This window comes from Rhinolophus sinicus, chromosome 13 (genome assembly GCF_057876585.1).
Source record: "Rhinolophus sinicus isolate RSI-liver-muscle chromosome 13, RSI-T2T, whole genome shotgun sequence".
NCBI lineage: Eukaryota > Metazoa > Chordata > Mammalia > Chiroptera > Rhinolophidae > Rhinolophus > Rhinolophus sinicus.
Window position 1 is genome coordinate 19,713,762 of NC_142513.1, and position 18,985 is coordinate 19,732,746.

Sequence of the window (18,985 nt, forward strand, 5' to 3'; positions counted from 1 at the left end):
GGCTGGAGTCCGGGTCTGGGGAGCATTATTAGGATGAGGACCAGTTTTAGCGTGAGGACTAGTTTGGGGTTGAGGTTGTTGATGGAGACCAGTTCACTTTTTCCGCATCTTCACATCATACTCGGACCGGGGTTGGTTGTAACCACCACCTCCTGTCCCACTGAGCTCACCCACAGGGATTGGAGGAGCACGGAGGCTCTAGGGACGTACCTTCCTTGGGCATCATGGGGGTGGGCAGCCCCACCTGGGTGAAGCCTGCTGGCATTCCCAAACTGGGACATAGAGTCAGGGAAGAGTGAAGTGCCCTCGGTGCTTGACTCCGGTCCTTTTTCCCCAGATGGCCCACTGTGTGACCTTGGTTCAGCTGTCCATTTCCTGTGACCACCTCATTGACAAGGACATCGGCTCCAAGTCTGACCCACTCTGCGTCCTTTTACAGGATGTGGGAGGGGGCACCTGGGCTGAGGTGAGAAGGACCGTGGGGTTAGGGTTGTGGAGGGAGCCTAGGACTGTTTTTGGGGTGGAGGGTGTGTGGTGTGATGCTTATTGGCCTCTGCCTACAGCTTGGCCGGACTGAGCGTGTACGGAACTGCTCGAGCCCCGAGTTCTCCAAGACTCTGCAGCTTGAGTATCACTTTGAGACGGTCCAGAAGCTCCGATTTGGCCTCTATGACATAGACAACAAGACCCCTGAGCTGGGGGATGATGACTTCCTAGGAGGGGCTGAGTGTTCCCTAGGACAGGTACGTAGGGCCAGGGATTAAAATCGTTCAGACACAGGTTTACTAAGAGCCCTGTCAGACAACCAGCCTGCCCAGAACTTGGAGGGGGGTGGTCAGGCAGGACCTAATCCTGCCTGAGATCCTCACACATATACCTGCCCCCTGCCCCCGCTCTGCCCAGATTGTGTCCAGCCAGATACTAACTCTACCCTTGATGCTGAAGCCTGGAAAACCTGCTGGGCGGGGCACCATCACGGTAAGGAAGAAGTCCGTAAGGGCGGGGTGGGGGGCTTTACATCGAGGAAGAATTCATGAGGTGACCCAGTCTCCTGCCTCCCTTACCTAGGTCTCGTCTCAGGAGCTGAAGGATAGTCGTGTAGTGACCATGGAGGTAGAGGCCAGAAACCTAGATAAGAAGGTGTGTGTAGAAGGAGACCCTGGGGTTTCAAGAATGAGGGGGACTGGAATGGTGTGTTGGGGGTCAGGCGGGGGACGGGGGTCTGGCACAGTGGTGGTTTCTTCCTAATCTGATAACAGGTCTCTGTGGTATTGACAGGACTTCCTGGGGAAATCGGATCCATTCTTGGAGTTCTTCCGCCAGGGTGATGGGAAATGGCACCTGGCATACAGATCTGAGGTGTGAGACCCCCTGGAATTGGGGGTGGGGGGTTAGGGTGGGAGAGAGTCTCCTGGGATTTGTGGCTAGCAAGGTTTGGAACACAGAGAAAAAGACTACATATGAGTAGGAAAAGGATGGCAGCTCCCCACCCACCAGGCCAGAGCTCACCGGAGATCTTGCCCTCCACCTTCAGGTAATTAAGAACAACCTGAACCCTACGTGGAAGCGCTTCTCTGTTCCCTTTCAGCACTTCTGTGGGGGAGACCCCAGCACACCCATCCAGGTGAGGAGCACGCCTCCTGAATGGGCTGAACGGGTCTGAGAGCCTGGGGAGGGATTTATTCTCACCTGCCACCTGCCTCCTGGTCTTGGTAGACACACACCTTGCCTCGCAGGTGCGGTGCTCAGACTATGACAGCGATGGTTCACATGACCTCATCGGTACCTTCCACACCAGCTTGGCCCAGCTGCAAGCAGCCCCGGTGAGTGCTGGCCCTGCTCAGCGTGCTGAGGTGGCCTAGAGGGCTGCAGCCCAGGGAGCGGAGGAGGGCTGGGCAGCTCCACTCCAGTCCTGGCTGAGGCTCCGGGAGTTTCCTACCCTAATTGTTCTTTCCTCACCAGGCTGAGTTTGAATGCATCCACCGTGAGAAACAGCAGAAAAAGAAAAGCTACAAAAACTCTGGAACTATCCGCGTCAAGATTTGCCAGGTGAGACGACAGCCCGTGTGACCCCTGAGCTCCATGGCCGCAAGCCCTTCGCCGCCCGTAACCCTGGTTTCTTTCATCTGCAGGTGGAGACAGAGTATTCGTTCTTGGACTATGTGATGGGAGGCTGTCAGATCAACTTTACTGTAAGTTGCTTTACCAGGGGCAAGAGAACAGATCTGGGGCTCAAGGAGGCTTTCAGCCAAGTTTGCCCCAAGGTCTCCCATGAATTTCCCTTGAACTTCAACCCCTCCTCCTATCCTAGGTGGGCGTGGACTTCACAGGCTCCAATGGAGACCCCTCCTCACCCGATTCCCTGCACTACCTGAGCCCAACTGGGGTCAACGAGTACCTGACGGCTCTGTGGAGTGTGGGCAGCGTGGTGCAGGACTATGACTCGTGAGTGACTTCTCTTGCCCACGCCCACTCCCTGCAGATGCTTCAGCCTCTGGGCTCCCAGTTCCCTCACGGCTCTTCCCCAACTCACTGTCCTCCCACAGGGACAAGCTGTTCCCAGCGTTTGGATTTGGGGCCGAGGTGCCCCCTGACTGGCAGGTGAGCACTCTGTTCCCCTCCTGTACTCGTGTTTTCAGTTTCAGGTTTCTAATTTGGGGGAAGCAGTGAACTTGCTGCCTGGCTCCCAGCTTTATGGATGCATCCCCTGCGGGCATGTGTACACGTGCTCAGGACTGAGTAGCTCCTATACGATGCTTGGTATATACCATATACCATGCTGCCCTTTTTCTTCGTAAAAACGTGGTCATGGGGAAGGAACCTCATTTTCATTCTTGCCCTCAGGTCTCCCATGAATTTCCCTTGAACTTCAACCCCAGTAACCCCTACTGTGCAGGTAAGTCCTCCATCCTCAATCATAAGGCAGATCTGTCCAGACCTAGAGGGCTAACCTTTGCTAGCAAGTGAGAATGGTGGTGGGGGAGCAGACACCTGACTCCAGTGCCCAGAAGACTGGATTTTAGAGCTAGGACTCCAGAGTCAAATCTTCAACCTGCCACTTACTCACCATATGACTTGTGACTTGCTTAGCTTCTGTGTGCTTGTAGGTTACAATATTGTAGGATATGGAATTTTTAAGGAGAGGATGTATGTACTGCTTGGTGTGTACTAAATGCTCTCTAAAAAATGGTAGCTATTATATTATCATTATCTCTGCCTAAAAGCTCACAGCTACTTATTTAGGCATCAGCTCTTTTTAGGGTGCTTTTTACCCCAAGTTCTTTCGTCTAGAGAAGGCCAAACCTCGTGGCTCCCTAGCCACCCCCACATGGGCAACAAGCTATAGTGGAAAACTTGACCTGAACTGAGTTTTTATTTTGACCTGAGTTCGGACTTAGAGAAAAGTTGCAAGAATTGATCTAGGGGATCAGGTCATTGGAGCTCAGGAGTCAGGGCCCCGGTGAAAGGGGCTATTTACCTTCACCCAGATTGTCCTAACATGAATGTTTTACCACGTTTGGTTTATTATTCTCACTCAAGTTCTCTCTACCCCCCACCACATATATACTTTTTTTTTTCTGAAATGTTGAGAATTATAGTGAATAAGCCCTGCCCCAAGTTTGCCTCTGTGGCCCCACCAACTTTGCACCCATCTTCATTCATGTGGCCTTTTATCCCTAAATACTTCAGTGTTGCCTAAAATCAAAGACATTCTCTTACATAACCACATTATAATCCTCAAAGTTAGGAAATTAACATTAATACAATACTATTATCCAGTCTATAGAGTTTATTCAAATTTTGCCCTTTGTCCTGACTCCTACAGCAAAAGAAAATCTTGGATCACATGTTGCATCCAGTTGTCTTATGTTCCAGAGTTCTTCGTGTCTTTCATTATATTGACATTGTTTAAGATTACAGGCCTGATAATTTGTAGGCGGTCCCTCAGTTTGGGTTTACCTAATATTTCCTCCTGATTAGATTGAGATGATGCGTTTTCGGCAGGAATACCGTGCTGCTCTTCTCAGTGTACCGTATCAGGAGGTGCACGTGACGTTGATTCATCCTATTACCAGTCTTGTTAACTTTGAACGCTTGGTTAAGGCAGTCTGTCAGGTTTCTCCACTGTGCAAGTACAGGTTTTCTCTTTGTAATTAGGAAGTGTCTTTAGGGAAGATACTGTGAGGCTATACCAATGTGTAAGTGCTCATTGTCTTTTACCCTCTAATTTTAGCATCCGTCGATGATCCTTGCCTGAATCCGTTATCTCTATGATTGTCAAATGATTTTGTAATTCCTTCTGCATTTATTAAGGAAGAGTTTTCCCTTCTCTCCCATTATTTAATATGTCTGTGGATTCTTGTTTTATTAAATGTATTGTAGGTCATTATCTTACAGAGTGGGTTATAATCTGATGCTCAACTGTCCTAGATTTTTCAGGGTGTCCCCCTAATCTGGGTTTTAATTCAAGCTGTGATTTAGGGCAAGTGTCTTTGGCTTTAATTTCCTCATCTGTATGATAAGTTTAAGCACCTTGGGTTATAGGGATGATGGAATGAAATGCACCCAGGTTCCCAAATCTCCTTGGCCAGGATGGGGTGATGTCAGGAGTGGCTCAACCCTGAGAGGCCCAGTGTTTTACAGTGGTTTTGTCCTTCTTCTCTAGGCATCCAGGGAATTGTGGATGCCTACCGCCAGGCCCTGCCCCAAGTTCGCCTGTATGGCCCCACCAATTTTGCACCCATCATCAACCATGTGGCCAGGTTTGCAGCCCAGGCTGCACATCAGAGGACTGCCTCGGTGAGGTCATGGGACGTAGTGGTGGTAGGGGGTGGTCGCAGTCAGGGGCTCCCTTGAGGGTTATGTAACAAGGGACTTGTCAGTGTGGGAATGTGTGGCTGGGGTGTGTAGAGGGTCTGCCTCAGTATATGAATGGGTTCGCCCCCAGCAATACTTCGTGCTGTTGCTGCTGACCGACGGTGCTGTGACAGATGTGGAGGCCACACGTGAGGCTGTGGTTCGTGCCTCCCACCTGCCCATGTCACTGATCATCGTGGGTGTGGGCGGTGCTGACTTCGACGCCATGGAGCAGCTGGACGCTGATGGTGGACCCCTGCGTACACGGTCCGGGGAGGGAGCTGCCCGTGACATAGTGCAGTTTGTGCCCTACCGCCGCTTCCAGAATGTGAGTCGGGGCACGCATGGGGGCGTTTACCCTTCCACCTCTCCTGATGTGGGAGGGATACTCACCCTTTCATCTAAGTCTGGGGCAGGGTTGGGTGTTGGGTTTTATATCCCTTCTTGGGTATAAAATGTAGGCCTCGGCGGGCTGGTGTGGCCCCCACTGACCTTGCCCCTCTTCTCCTGGCAGGCTCCTCGGGAGGCATTAGCACAGACGGTGCTCGCAGAAATACCCATGCAGCTGGTCTCCTACTTCAAGGCCCAAGGTTGGGCCCCATTGAAGCCGCTTCCAGTCCCAGCCAAGGGCCCTGCACAGGCTCCGCAGGCCTAGATTCCCCTGGAGGGTCGCTTGTGGCCGGTCCTCTGCCCTGTGTCCCCAAGGTCTGCACGCACAGCGCCCACCCCTGCACACACACCCCAGTGCTCGCACTTTATATTTTATACTTTTTGCTGGCATTTTATATTTTATACTTTTATACTTGCTCCTGCTATTGCTTGATCCCACCTGCTTGCCCCTGGAGCCCCTCATTCAATAAAGATCAGTGATGACCACTGCTTTGCCACCCAGCACTCTGTGTGTATTGGGGTGGGAATCTGTTAGCCATGTTTACTTCACTCTGAGCCTATTCGTTGACCTCAGGGTTTGCTGAATGAAAGATGCTCCTGACAGAATAGCTGCATTCAAAGATATTGGGTATTCCTGGCCATATATCTGGAAACACAGACTCTATTTTTTTAAAATACAAAGATTGAATGTAAGTCAGACACCCAGCCTACCCTGAGCTGAGCTGGGAACGCAGGACAATGTGGAAAGTGCTAGGGGAGGGATGAATTTTAAGACGGAGCAAGGGCTATGCTAGACTTCCTGGGGAAGGAGCAGTGGTAGTTCTAGTCTAAAAATAGGCAACAAGTTTGAATTGTTTAACAGCTTTTTTTTTTTTTTTTACTAGAAAATTATTATGTACATCCATTGTAAAAGAAATAAAATACTGGAAAAATACCACCTAAACTCCCATGTCCCAATAAAACATTTGGTGCATATTTTTTAGTCCTTTATCCATAGTATTTATAGTCTATACATGTTTTTTATTTTATAAAAATGGGATCATATTATACATACTATTTTAGCATGCTTTAAAATAGATAATGGAACAGGTGAGGGCCCCTGTCTTTCCTAAGTCTGACAAAAATTATTTTTCTAAATAGGATATTATACATACTGTTTGTACCTTTATATATATATATATATTTTTTTTTTTTGGGGTGTCTTACCCATTAGAACTTAATTGCTGATCTCATTCTTTTTAATATCTATATACTATTCTGTGTATGAGTGTACCGTACCTTATTTAGCCAATCTCTTACTTACTGAGATACGGGTTCCTTCCAGTTTTGTTCTGTTCAAACAGTACTGTGATGAATATCCTTGTATATTTATCTGTGCATTTACAGGAATGTTTCTGAAGGATTAGTTCCTTGAAATACTAGATCAAAGGGTATAAATACTGAAAATTTTAATAGATATTGTGACTTGCCCTCCATAAGTTTTTTACCCCATTAATCTGACGGGCAATAAAAGAAAAAAAGAAAATCTCATTTTTAGTTTGAATTTATTTAATTATGAAAGCTAGTTATCATTTCATATATTTGTGAATTTTATTTCTTCAGAATAGCCTATTTGTAAGTTTTTATTTTTATAATCTTTATTCTGTTCTTCCCAAGCCATTGTCTTCTCATGTACAGTATCTTTTGGTCTCTTTTCATATAGAAGTTTTAATTTTTTATGTATACCAATCTAACTTGCTTTAAAAAAAATTATCCAGGGCCAGCCCAGTGGCTCAGGCGGTTGGAGCTCTGTGCTCCTAACGCCACAGGCTGCCGGTTCGATTCCCACATGAGCCAGTGGGCTCTCAACCACAAGGTTGCGGGTTAGAGTCCTTGACTCCCGCAAGGGATAGTGGGCGGCACACCCTGCAACTAGCAACAGCAACTGGACCTGGAGCTGAGCTGCGCCATCCGTAACTAAGATTGAAAGGACAACAATTTGAAGCTGAATGGCACCCTCCACAACTAAGATTGAAAGGACAACAACTTGACTAGGAAAAAAGTCCTGGACGTACACACCATAACCCAATAAAATCTTCAAAAAAAAAATTATCCATATATCATAATTACTTTCCATGACATTAAACATTCCCTTATATTACCATTTCTGAATATTATTTTTGGACCATGATTTACCTTCTTAGATACTATAGATACTATTTCCAGTTTTTTCTTTGTAAAAACTGTGATGAGTATTCTTAAAAGTATTATCTTTGATTACATCTGTATCCTTTGGATCCATTCTTAGAAATGGAATTGCTGTGACTAAAAAGAGTATAAAATTTTTTAAGGCTTTTGGTTTTTATTGTGAAAGTGCCCTTCAGAAAAGTTGTATTTTCATATTACTAACTTCAAGCTTTGAGACCACTCGAGAATCTTTCCTTTGTCTTCAAATTACAAAAGTAATACCCCCCCAATGTAAACATATGGAAACGTGCTCCATCCCCACACACACTCAGCATTCCACTTCCTAGTGTGTATGTTCTTCCAAACCATGAACACACTGGGAAGGATCTTAACAGCCAAGACGTTGCATGTTTCTTTGTTCATGCTGGTTCCCCTTTTCTACTCTCTGCTAGAGTTCTACCCCGGGTAGAACTCCTTCATTTTTTGATGACTGTCTCTTCCATCTGTTTTTCTCCATTTCTACTTTTGAGTAAAGAATTCTTGAATCAGTAAATGGTCCTGTTTCCTAGAGCATCCTCTCTCCTACGATGTTAGGCTCTTTGAGGGCAGGATGAAAACTAGGACCATCTGTACCATGCCTCACATAGAGTTGGGCACTCAGGTCTCAATAAAAGCCACCTGAGTAGGGGCTCTGTCAACTGACCCAGATGCTTTCTAGAGGTTCTCAAGTCTCCTTAGTTTTTTAGTGTTTACCTGAGGGAAAGTGGTAGTTCCCCCTCCACCTGCACCTGCAGGAGTCAAGGGACTTTCCCAGAGGTTGGGGGTAGGAATTGAGGGGCACAAGTATGGATTCAGGCTGACTGCAGGTAAGGGTGGCCTGTGGAGGAAGGTGGGCATGGGTCCTGCTGTGACACTATTTCCTAGCTGTGTTACTTGGAGTAAATTTACTTGGAGTAAATTTCCTGATCTGAGTGGTCTCGTCCCCTCTGGTTGTGAGAATAATGTCCAGAGCACATGGAACGACTCTATAAACATGAGTTGCTGCTACTATACCAATCTGGACTTTTCTAAGAAAAGAGTATACATTGGGAGGTAGACTCCCCCCATCATACATACCAAAGGCGACCAGAGCCCCCCCAACAGACACCTCTCCAGCAATGATCCAGCTTCTTCCAGCACAGACCACTCCAACAATCAGCATTTTAATGGGGCCCCCCTGTGGCACTGTCCCCTGCCCCCTCTGAGGTTTGCATGCCATGGGCTCGGACTCGATACAAGCACGTGAAACGGGGATGGCCCCAGTTGCTTAGAATCTGGATCTTCACCTTGGGAAAGGCAGTTGGGGGGTCATTCTGGGGAGACAAATGGATCATGCCAAGGCCTGCTCTCCTTCCCAATCTTCTCACTGTCCCACACCCTTAGCACCCTCACCCCTAGAGACAAACACACCTGTAGGTGGAAAGTCTGAATCTCAGATTTCTCCACATCAAAGGTGAATTTCCCCAAGAAAACTTCAGTCTTATCATCAACCTGGAGGCCCTGGTAGGTGAAGAGTGAATGGAGGAAGAGTGAGGCACAGGTGAAGGAGGGAGAAAGCTTTGTTGAGGACCCACTGTGTGTTCAATAGCTATATGCATGCTCTCTCATTTATTTTTTGGTGTTAGAATAGTGTGGAATGTGGGCTCGAAGAAACCAGGCTGTGAATTTTAGTCTAGCCAATTGTTAGCTATGTGACCTTGGGCAAATAAGGTCCCCTTTCTGAGCATTACTTTCCTCATCTGTGAAGGGGAGATAATAAGTATGTCATAGGTTGTGTGGATGCAAGGAGATAAAAAACCATATGCTCAATAAGCCATAAGTAATATTTGGATATGGTTATAATTATTTATGAGGTCTGACAATTAAGTTCGCGAACTTGCCACCGTGCACTTCCATTGGCAGCTCTGTACAAACAGCTTGCTAAGGTTTCATAACCTTGGTATATCAGTGGCTCACAGCTGTGTTTGTGTCGACATGGGGCGGTGTCTTGCTGAGTGGAGTTCATTATTGTTGCCTGCTTTTGTGTGCCATTGCAAGAATGTCTGAGCTTGAATTAGAGCAACAAACAAACATTAAATTTCTTGTTAAACTTGGCAAGAGTGGAAGTGAAATCAGGGACATGTTAGTCCAAGTTTATGGGGATAATGCCATGAAGAAAATGCAGTGTACAAATAGATTACACGTTTTTCTGAGGGGAGAGAATGCATCATTGATGAAGAGAGGTCAGGGTGGCCAGTAACGAGCAGAACTGACAAAACATTGCAAAACTTTGCCGAATTGTGTATCAAATTCATCGGCTGACTGTGAAAGGATAGCAGACCAAGTAAACATCGATAAACAGGAAAATCTTAACTGAAAATCTTGGCATGAAAAAGGTGTGTGCAGAAATGGTCCCAAAGGAGCTCACGGATGAACAAAAGCAAAAGAGAGTCGAAGTATGCCAGACCTTTTGAAGAGGCAAGACGATGTTCTGGGCCATGTTATCAGTGGTGATGAAACATGGGTGTACCAGTACAACCCTGAAACAAAGCATCAAAGTGCACAATGGAAGTCAACCAATTCTCCATGACCAAAAATGTTCTGTCAGTCCAAACATAGAGTCAAAATGATGTTGCTAAACTTTTTTGATATCAGAGGGATTATTCATTATGAATTTGTACCAACTGGACAAACATTTAACCAAGTTTACTATTTGGAGGTGCTGAAAAGGCTGCGTGAAAAAGTTAGACGACCTGAACTTTTCGCCAACAATTCATGGCTCTTGCATCATAATGCACCAGCTCACACGGCACTGTCTGTGAGGGTTTTTAGCCGGTAAACAACTATATTGGAACACCCTCGCTATTCACCTGCTCTGGCCCCCAATGACTTCTTTCTTTACCTGACGATAGAAGGAAATATTGAAAGGAAGACGTTTTTATGACATTCAGGACATCAAGGGTAATATGATGGCAGCTCTGATGGCCATTCCAGAAAGAGAGTTCCAAAATTGCTTTGAAGGGTGGACTAGGCGCTGGCATTGGTGCACAGCTTCCCAAGGGGAGTACTTCAAAGGTGACCATAGTGATATTCAGCAATGAGGTATGTACCACTTTTTCTAGGATGAGTTCGCAAACTTAATTGTCAGACCTCATATAACCTACAGCAGCCCTGAGGCAAATGGTAGTATCTCCATTTTATAGATAAGCAAGCGAAGACTCAGATGGTAGCATCAGTTTTCATGACTGCCTGGTGCTTTCTAGGCAAAATCTCCCACCTCCTAGGCCTCCGCCCCACTCACATAGACTGCAAAATCACGGGGGGCGCTTTTGGCTCCCCCAGTGTGTGCCACACTGGCTGGTGGATGCTGCAGGGTGATGTCACTCAGCTGCACACGACCCGGCAGCCGAATCACCACCTGGCCCTGGTCGCCTTCAAAAGCCCAGCAATTCCCAGGGAACACATCTGGCTGCAGGGGGAAAGGTGGACCGTCAGAACCCATGAACCGACAGAGACTGTAGCCCTTCCCCACCTTGTGCATTGAATCAGGTAGGCCCCGCCCTCGGCTGGACCTCCTCACCGCCACACTCAGCCCTTCACCCCAGCCAGAGTCCCTACCCAGCCAGATCCTACCTGCGGCCCCAATCCCTAGCCCTGCCAGCTTTCCCCTTCAGCTCAACGCCATCCTAGGCCTCGCCCAGCGCTTCACCAGCCCAGCCAAGCCAGACCCCGTCTCCAACCGGACTCATTCTCTGCCCAGCAGGGACCGCCTAGCACCACGTCCTGAGCTCAGCTAGGTCCTACTTCCAAGGAGCTGTTGGGTCCTTTCCCCAGCGTCCCTCCCCTGGTCCCATTCTGGGATCCAGGTTCCAGGCCCACCTCCAGGATAACCGTGGGCGGCCGCGCATAGTTCCAGAAGCTGAAGCGATTCCAGAAGTAGGCAGTGTTTGCATCCTCGTAATCGTGGGATGTCTTCTCTAGGTCGATGGAGGCTCCTGGAGCAGGGAGTGCAACCACTCAGGCGGCTCTCAGGCCTGACTGACAGCTGGAGCAGGGTCTGTCTGAGGTCGGACTCCTTGGGCTGGTCATGTGCATAGGTCTATATCCGTGTCAATGTCTCCTCAGTCTCTCTCCCTGTCTCTGAGTCTGTCTCTCAGTGTCTCTGGGTCTTACCTACAGAGCTCAGTGCATAATCAGGTTTCCGCACAAAGTCCTCATTCAACCTCTGGAATACAAGCTTGGCCACTCTCTGAAAAGAGGGAGGGTGGGACTTGCTGGCTGGATTTATAAGGGGGTAGAGTTCTCTGGAACTAGGTTCTCTGGGATGGACTTTGTGGGTCCCAAGAGAAATCCCGAAGTTGGAGCTCTGGGGCAGGGCTTTAAGGCTCAGGACCCAGGGAGCAGGGCTCTGCAAAGGGTTTCCAAGCTGGGCCGGGACTGCAGCAGACAGGGCTCCTGGACACCCCTGGGGAACAGAGGTGAGAGCAGGATGCCCCTGCAGGGCTCACCTCGCTGTTGGCGACGCGAACGCTGGACACCTCCTTGTGCAGTTTGTTCAGCTCAGCCTGGAGCTGCTGCAGCTGCTGCCCCTGGGAGCGCACACGCTCGTGGTACTCGCTGCAGGCGGGAGGTTGGCACAGTGTGGTTGCCCCCCCTGTCCCTGGGACACTTCCCGTAAGGCCCCCCACAGAAGCACTTTTGAGCCCCTCGATTCCCCACCCCATCTTTCACCTTAGAGTCAGCATCTCCTTAGGTTCCTATTGGAGGGAGGGAGGTACAAGATATAAAGATTGCTCATCACCCACCCAGCCCCTTGCCTACTTCAGTCTGGAAGCAGCCAGACTCAAAGGGCTTTCTTTTGAGGACTGCCCCACCTTCCCTGACCTTCCAGGACCCCTCAGAGACCCTCAAGCACCTCTGGACACAGTCTCTCAGAAATTCCCTGTTTAGGTCCAGCCCTTCCAGCACTGGCCCCTTCCAGCAGCCCAGGGGACAGCCCCCACAACCTCTAGGCTCATAGGCTTCCTGCCACCCACCCACCCCAGGACACAGTCTCCCTTACTTACATTCTCCAAAGGAGGAACCAGACACAGGAGGCCCCACCAGAGTGCTGGAGAAAGAGGAAGGTGGTTTCAGGGGAAGGGAAGGGAGAGAGTTTCCCTGGCATAAAGGGACAGTGAGGGAGAAGAGGCTTGAGGGTGTTGAGCCTGGGCTGGGACTACTGGGCTCTGAAGGGGACGGTGGGGAGCTGAAGTGCAGAGTCGGCTGAGGGATACAGGAAAAATATACCCAGTTTTGCTCCAAAGCATCCAGGGATGTGGCCCCAGGGTATTCACCACGTCCTTACCTGTCAGAAAGAGGCTCAGCAGTGAAACAGCCGTGAGCAGAAAGCGGATGGAACAGACCTCCCTGAAGAACCGGAGGGAAGCTGAGGCCCCAGGACCCTAGGGAACCCCGCAGTCCCCACCCCAGGCTCCTAGACCTAGCTCCTGTGAACACGACTTAACCAGGTCGGAATCGACTCAGCTGGGTACTGCCCTGCTCCCCACCTCCTCCAAAGAGCAGCCCCTGGGGCTCCCCCTTTCCTCTCTCTGACCTGTACACAATGACAAGCACGTCTCCTAGGCGGGATAACAACGCGCTCAACACCTGAAAAAGTTGGCCTGAAGAGAAGAGAGGGAGCTCAGAGACGGGCCTACGGCTTAGGAAGGGGGAGAGATGCAGAGGGGTGGGCTAGGAGAATTAGACCGGGGCAAGGAGCGTGAGTTGAGGCTCAGAGGCGGTGGATCGGGATCAGGGAAGGGGCTGGAGACGAAAGCATGGGCCGGGGGTTGAGAACGGAGAACAGAGTCTCAGCGATGAGAACTGGAATTCGGGGAGGGAAGCCGGAGGGTCAGAGGGGATCTGGGCTGGCCTGGCCATACTTAGGAAGCTCTTGGACACTCGCAGGGGAGGCATCTCCTGCCTCAGGTCCAGGGCCGAGAGAAGGTCGAACTGCTCCTCAGAGACAACGGGAGAGCCAGCCGGTTCTGCAGGAGCCCAAGGGCTCCATTGGGGCCTTGCGTACCGCAAGTCCACTCTTTCCCCGGGGCCCAGCCTCAGGTTCCCCAGCCTAGAAGCGGGGCAGCCTCTCACAGGCTTGGGTCCCGCGGCATCCTAAGCCTGGTCTCTCAGCACTCTGAGGCCCCGCCCCTCAGGGATGCTCGCTCAAGATTAGTCCCACCTCCAAACGGAGGCTCCGCCCCCAGCCATAGGTCTTGGTGCGGCCCCAAGTCCCAGGTAGCCACTCAAGCTAAGATCGAGGCCGCGCCTCCTCAGTGGTGCCCAATAGTAGGATTTCCCCCCCCCAGGATTGTCCATCACACTGAGGCCCCGCCCCTAAGAGGATCTTATTTAGTGCCGCCCCTCTTCACCCTATAGGGCCCGCCCCTTGGGAGGTGCCCATATGTAGTTCCATCCGGTTTCTGTGCCCCGCCCCACCCCTTATGCCCCGCCCCCTCCCTCGGCTTACCCGGGTTCGACCCCGCCCGCACCCGAGGCCCCGCCCCTCACGGTTGCCGCTCCACAGGCGGTCCGCCCATTGTGGCTCCGAGGCGCCGGCTTCTGCCGAGAGCTTCCAGCCCGTGCGGTTCTTCCGGGCACTCCTGAGCTCAAGGCGGGCTCACCGCAGCTCGAGCCCTGGGCTCTTCTGCCCTCGGGCTCCCCGGGCCCCGGCCCAGCTGACCGGTGGCCGCTACTGTCCCCCGATGTGGCGCTCACTAAGCTGTTGCTGTTGTCGCTGTAGAAGTTGGGCGTGTGCTTGTGCGGGGACGCGACTGAGCCTGGGCGGGGACTCCGCCGCATCCTGGACCCCCGGCGGGCCACTCACGGACACCAAAGTCGTCCGCAGCCGCCAAGGCCTTCGGCCCTCCCTCAGCCGATGCGCGCCGCCGCGACCACACAAAGCCTGCGTGCAGCCGGCGGGCCCCGCGGCCGGACCCAGCCGTCTCCCTTGTTTCTGGGCCCGGCTGCAGACGTCATAGAGGAGACCACGGTCGCCGCGGAACGCCCTGACGGGGTGTCACAGAGCTGTCGTGACATCATTGGGAGGCATGCAGGTCTCTCTTACTCTTTCTCAGGTTAAAGCAAGCAATGACATCACCCAGAACACTCTATCTAAAACTGCACTCGGCTTAAAAGAATTTCCATCCCCCTCCTGCTTTGTTTTTCTCCTCGGCACTTATCACTAACATGCTATACGTTTTATTTATTTCTTCATTGCCTGTCACCCCCACCAGCACGTAAACTTTATAAAGACAGGGATTTTTGTTTTGTTCACCGCTGTATCCTTCCGCACCTAGACAGGCTTAGCATGTAATAGGTTTTCAAATATTTGTGAATGAATGAATGTTAAGAAGGGGCAGGGGATCACCCAGGGCACTTCTAAATAAACATTTAGTCTCTTTTGCTCTGCACACCCTTCAGGCCCCTCCTCTCATCCCAGTCATCAAGCCGGGGAACTCTGACCTCGGGATCTGTGGGTCCCCTCTCCCAGACCCATATTCACCAAGAGTCTGTGGGGTGAGAATTTAGTACCCACCAATCACCCCCCACACTCAGACCAACCACCTGAGTCACTGAGAACAGAATGAAGAATCACAGATGGTCATAGCCAAGAGACCAGAGGTCCACAGACTCCCAACTGATAGAAATCAGGCGTACATTGAGATTCTACTCCAGCATTTCTGGAGTGGGTGCAGGGGTGTGCATGTTTGACAACCACCGGTGTGATACTGATTAAGGACCACACTTTGAAAGGCAATGCAGAACATTCTGTGCACATTGCACAGCTAGGCAAACAGGTGCACAGAGGGGAAAGGACGGTCCTAAAACAGTGTGTGATAGAGATCAGAATTCCAAAATCCTGCCCTTGAGGCCAGTACTCTTTCTGCCACATCATATCTTCTTTGGAATGTTAGGAAGTGGAAGTGGCAGTTCTTAGAGGTATTGAGGCCCAGGGAGAATCTTCCAGGCTGTGTTCCAGCCCAGAGAGGAGGTGCCAGCGTTAGGTTCCAGATGGGTGGCATCAATACTTTGCTCGATTAGATGCCACAGAGCTCAGGGTAGGAAGAGAGGAAAAGGCCAAGGCACTGCAAGCTAAGAATTCTGGTTCCCCCTCTGCCTTCCTGTGTCCCTGTCTATCAACATCTGGGGGCCTTGAGTTCTAACCTGGACCTTGCTTAGAAACAGAACAACCATGCCTCTTGTCTGATGTTTTATAGACCCCCAAAACACAGTTGAGTGCCAAATACCTGGGAAATAAGTAGAACAGGGCTTTGTAACCCTGGTATCGACATGGAGAAGCTGAAGCACAAGAAGGCACCATGTCTGGCTCAAGGCCACACAGCAAGGCTCAGCTCCTCTGATGGTCTAATCTTATCTGCTGCTGCCGTCCGATACGTTTCTTGCATGCAGGCCAAACTTCACAAATCAGTTTCCAGAACACGCCCTGCATTCTTCCCCAGTGCCTGGATATCTATATCTGCTCAGCGCCTTTCCTCAAAGCCCATTTTAAACACTCCCTCCTCAAGGAAGCCCCTCTAGCGTCCCTCCACTGAGCAACCCAGCCTGACCCTTTCCTGTTCTGATGGGGACTGCAATCCTTCTAGGCTTCGTTTGATGTTGTCTGTAGTCCATGAACCTACCGGAAGACAGAGGACATTTCTGATTCATGTCTGTGGCTGCACTCCCTTCCTCCCAGAGGGCATAGCACAAGGCCTGCACATAGGAGGTGTCATTACATAGAATTATTAAGTGGATGGTCGTGAAATACACTCAACGTAGTTGCTGTCACCCATGGGTTCAGACTGCGAGATACGTTCATTCCTTCATACATTCAGTAAAAGCACATCTGTTTAAGGGTAATTAACCTAAGCTAGGAGTTTTATGTCCAGAAAAATGCACAGGTGCTCAGTATTTTACAGAGAATTTCAAGGGTTTTCTGACTCCCTGGAGTCCAGCGATAGTCCCATTAGTAAACCCCAAGTTAAGGACCTCCGGATTCTGGTTAAGAAGTGTTTTGAACACCTGTTATGTACAAACTAGGGACACACATTCAGTCACTCGCTAATTCAATAAATGTGTTGAATGCTTATACCACTAATGCTGGGGGCTAAGGGATTCATTTATTAACCCATCCATCTATTCAGCCAGTGTTTTGAGGGTCTACAGTGTAGCCACACCCTGAGCTGGACATGAAGACAGAGAGATGAACAAGGAACATGAGGCCCCATAAGCTAGCTGGACCAGACTAGGGTGCTGTCCTCTCCCTTCGCCTCGATCCCCACACTGTCTCAATCTCCCCCCCACCCCCACCAGGATGCAGGATGGAGGCTGAAGCTGGTGCAGGCAAGGGGGACTGAGCTGACCACAGGGACCTTACCCCACCTCTTAGTCCTTGGGCTTCTTTCCCTCCTATGACCCCCCAGACCTGCTCTCTGTGTGTTTGACTAAAGGGCAGGGATTGCTGAACCTGCTGGGTGAGTCCAGTGAGTCAGAGGCGATTCAGGTGTTCAGAAAGGTGGGCAGGAGGGCAGGCAGGCAGAAGCAGAGCCAGTGGCCCTGGGACAATGGCTCTGACTGTGTGTGTACGGCGACTAACAGGGCTGCCAGGCACCCATGACCGACAAGTGAGGCTCAGCTTTCGAGGTGAGGCTTGCAGGGGTGCTTTAAGGATTTTTGGAATTGAGGGGGGTCCGGTTTCTCCATTCCCAAGGCCCCCTACCCCATCCCTAGGCATCTCTACAGCGTGTCCCCTTTCTCTCCCTGCTCAGTATCTCTGAATCTCTGCCTCGTCTCCCCATCTTCTACTTTGCTTTAAGGGTGAGTCCGGGAGGACTGGACTCTGGGCGGACTGGACTCTGGGCTAAGGATTTGGGGGGGATGATATTTTGGGGGAGGGAGTGATAAATGACTAGATTCAATTCTGAGCAGGATTTACCCAGAAAACGAGGAGAATTCATTGTGGTCAAGAAGCAGATATCGGTGAGGTCAGTGGGGTGGGGTCCTGGATGGGGAGAAGCTGATCTGGGCCTCATCTAAGTCCATGCTGGGGGTAAGGGGCTCATTCCTGGGATTTGAGAGGTATAGTCTTAGGAGGTGGGGTCAGTCTTAGGCTTGAGAGGTCAGGCCCAGTTTGGGACAAGTCAGAATCAAGATGGGGGACTGATTCTTGACTGGTAGTTATCCCAGATCAGCCCTAGTATGGAGTCAACCCAGTGTTGGGGGTGTTGGTTCCAGGTTTGGAAAATTAGTCACAGAATTAACGCCAAGTCTGGAGGGTTGGCTCTTGTTTCAGGCTTGGGAATGAGCTCTGGACTGGGGTTCAGGGTTAGCCCAGCATTGGGTGTCACAAAGTTCTTCCTATCCCCAGCTGTTCCGTTGGCCACACTATGGGGCGGCGCTGGCTGGGGAGTGTCTTTCTGTGCAGGTGGTCAACTGCAGCCGTGTGTTCAGCCCCAGGTGAGTAGGCCTGGGGGAGCCAAGGATGCAGGTAGGGCGAGGGGTGGCTTAGGGCATTCCCCTGGGTCATTCTGCTGTTCCATGCCACACTTCCAGGTCTCTGGGGACTCTGGTGATATCCCTGCAGCAGCTACAGAGCGCTGGGCATTTGGTGCTGCGGGAGGCCCTAGTGGATGAGAATCTGCAAGCATCTCCGGTGAGTCCCTCCAGCCCCCCCGCCTGCCACCCCCAAGCCTGAGAGTCCCTCTAAGTAAAGGGTTCTGTTTCTCAGAGGAGAAATCCCAGCCCCACATAGGAGTCACAACAAGGCCCCCTGGCCAAGGCACCTATCTATCATTGCAGCCTCTGCTGAAGTCCCACAGAGGCCAAGAGCCAGGTTCAGTCCTAAGGGTCAGGGGTGTGGCAATGGGGGCAGGTAAGGAGTTCTGTGCTACTCCCTGACCCTGTACTAGGCTCAATTCTCATGGGAGACAAAGCTAAACCTGGCTGGATTTTCCTGGTGTTTATGGAGGGTCAGTATAGCCTGGTAGAAAAGGACCTGGGTTCAAACCTCAGATCCGCCGTTTCCCGGATGAGAACTTGGACAAGTTATTTAGTCTCTCGAGGCTGTTTCCTCATTTACATTGTGTGGAGTCATACAAAATGAGCTTTTCATTCAGTCTGTCATAGCTTGTTGAGCTCTCATTATCAGCCAAGTGCTGTGTTGATCTATGAGGATGGAGTGGTGAGCAAAGCCAGATAAGGGTTTGCCTTCTTAGAGCTCCATATCTAAAGAGAGAGGCAAACATTAAACAAATATTTATACAAATAAATGTAAAATTGCCACTGATGAGTCTTACAAAAGAGTTGGTAGGGGGCTGGGAGAGTGTATAGCAGAGAAATATGATCTATTTGGGGGTCAGAAAAGGTTCCCTGAGGAAGTAGTGCATGAGTTTGGGATTGAAGAATGATGGGAGTTAATTAAGTAGGAGTTAACTAAGTAGAATGTCCCAGGCAGAAGAACCAGCATAGGCAAAAGCCCAGTGTCCCGAGAGAGCATAACTGGGGTGCAGGA

At 50.4% G+C, this 18,985-nt stretch overlaps 3 protein-coding genes across 8 annotated transcripts in view; 2 read left to right on the top strand and 1 right to left on the bottom strand.

Annotated features, from left to right (window-relative positions):
- CPNE1 (copine 1) overlaps positions 1–5,733 on the top strand; it is a 33,923-nt gene extending 28,190 nt beyond the window's left edge. For all 6 annotated transcript variants that reach the window (XM_019733247.3, XM_019733215.3, XM_019733244.3 and 3 more), the window contains 15 exons: positions 338–466; positions 564–743; positions 904–978; positions 1,069–1,140; positions 1,279–1,359; positions 1,535–1,624; positions 1,737–1,823; positions 1,963–2,049; positions 2,133–2,192; positions 2,312–2,445; positions 2,547–2,601; positions 2,845–2,896; positions 4,667–4,800; positions 4,949–5,185; positions 5,372–5,733. In XM_019733247.3, the coding sequence (XP_019588806.3) occupies positions 338–466; positions 564–743; positions 904–978; positions 1,069–1,140; positions 1,279–1,359; positions 1,535–1,624; positions 1,737–1,823; positions 1,963–2,049; positions 2,133–2,192; positions 2,312–2,445; positions 2,547–2,601; positions 2,845–2,896; positions 4,667–4,800; positions 4,949–5,185; positions 5,372–5,512 (1,614 nt within the window). In that variant the 3' untranslated portion in view covers positions 5,513–5,733. The remainder of the gene's footprint in view (positions 1–337; positions 467–563; positions 744–903; positions 979–1,068; positions 1,141–1,278; positions 1,360–1,534; positions 1,625–1,736; positions 1,824–1,962; positions 2,050–2,132; positions 2,193–2,311; positions 2,446–2,546; positions 2,602–2,844; positions 2,897–4,666; positions 4,801–4,948; positions 5,186–5,371) is intronic.
- A 1,479-nt stretch (positions 5,734–7,212) lies between these two features.
- Positions 7,213–14,749, bottom strand: SPAG4 (sperm associated antigen 4). The gene is made up of 12 exons (XM_019733275.3): positions 13,965–14,749; positions 13,356–13,460; positions 13,028–13,094; positions 12,779–12,840; positions 12,498–12,541; positions 12,163–12,188; positions 11,940–12,048; positions 11,605–11,680; positions 11,311–11,426; positions 10,733–10,900; positions 8,863–8,952; positions 7,213–8,765 (listed from the first exon to the last, which is right to left on the bottom strand). Exons 1-12 carry the CDS (start codon positions 14,272–14,274, stop codon positions 8,616–8,618), a joined length of 1,323 nt encoding a protein of 440 aa, XP_019588834.2. The 5' UTR covers positions 14,275–14,749; the 3' UTR covers positions 7,213–8,615.
- LOC109447769 (fer-1-like protein 4) overlaps positions 14,351–18,985 on the top strand; it is a 33,395-nt gene continuing 28,760 nt past the window's right edge. Inside the window, exons 1-3 of the mRNA XM_088789491.1 lie at positions 14,351–14,488; positions 17,843–17,931; positions 18,028–18,127. Of these exons, the coding sequence (XP_088645617.1) occupies positions 14,351–14,488; positions 17,843–17,931; positions 18,028–18,127 (327 nt within the window). The remainder of the gene's footprint in view (positions 14,489–17,842; positions 17,932–18,027; positions 18,128–18,985) is intronic.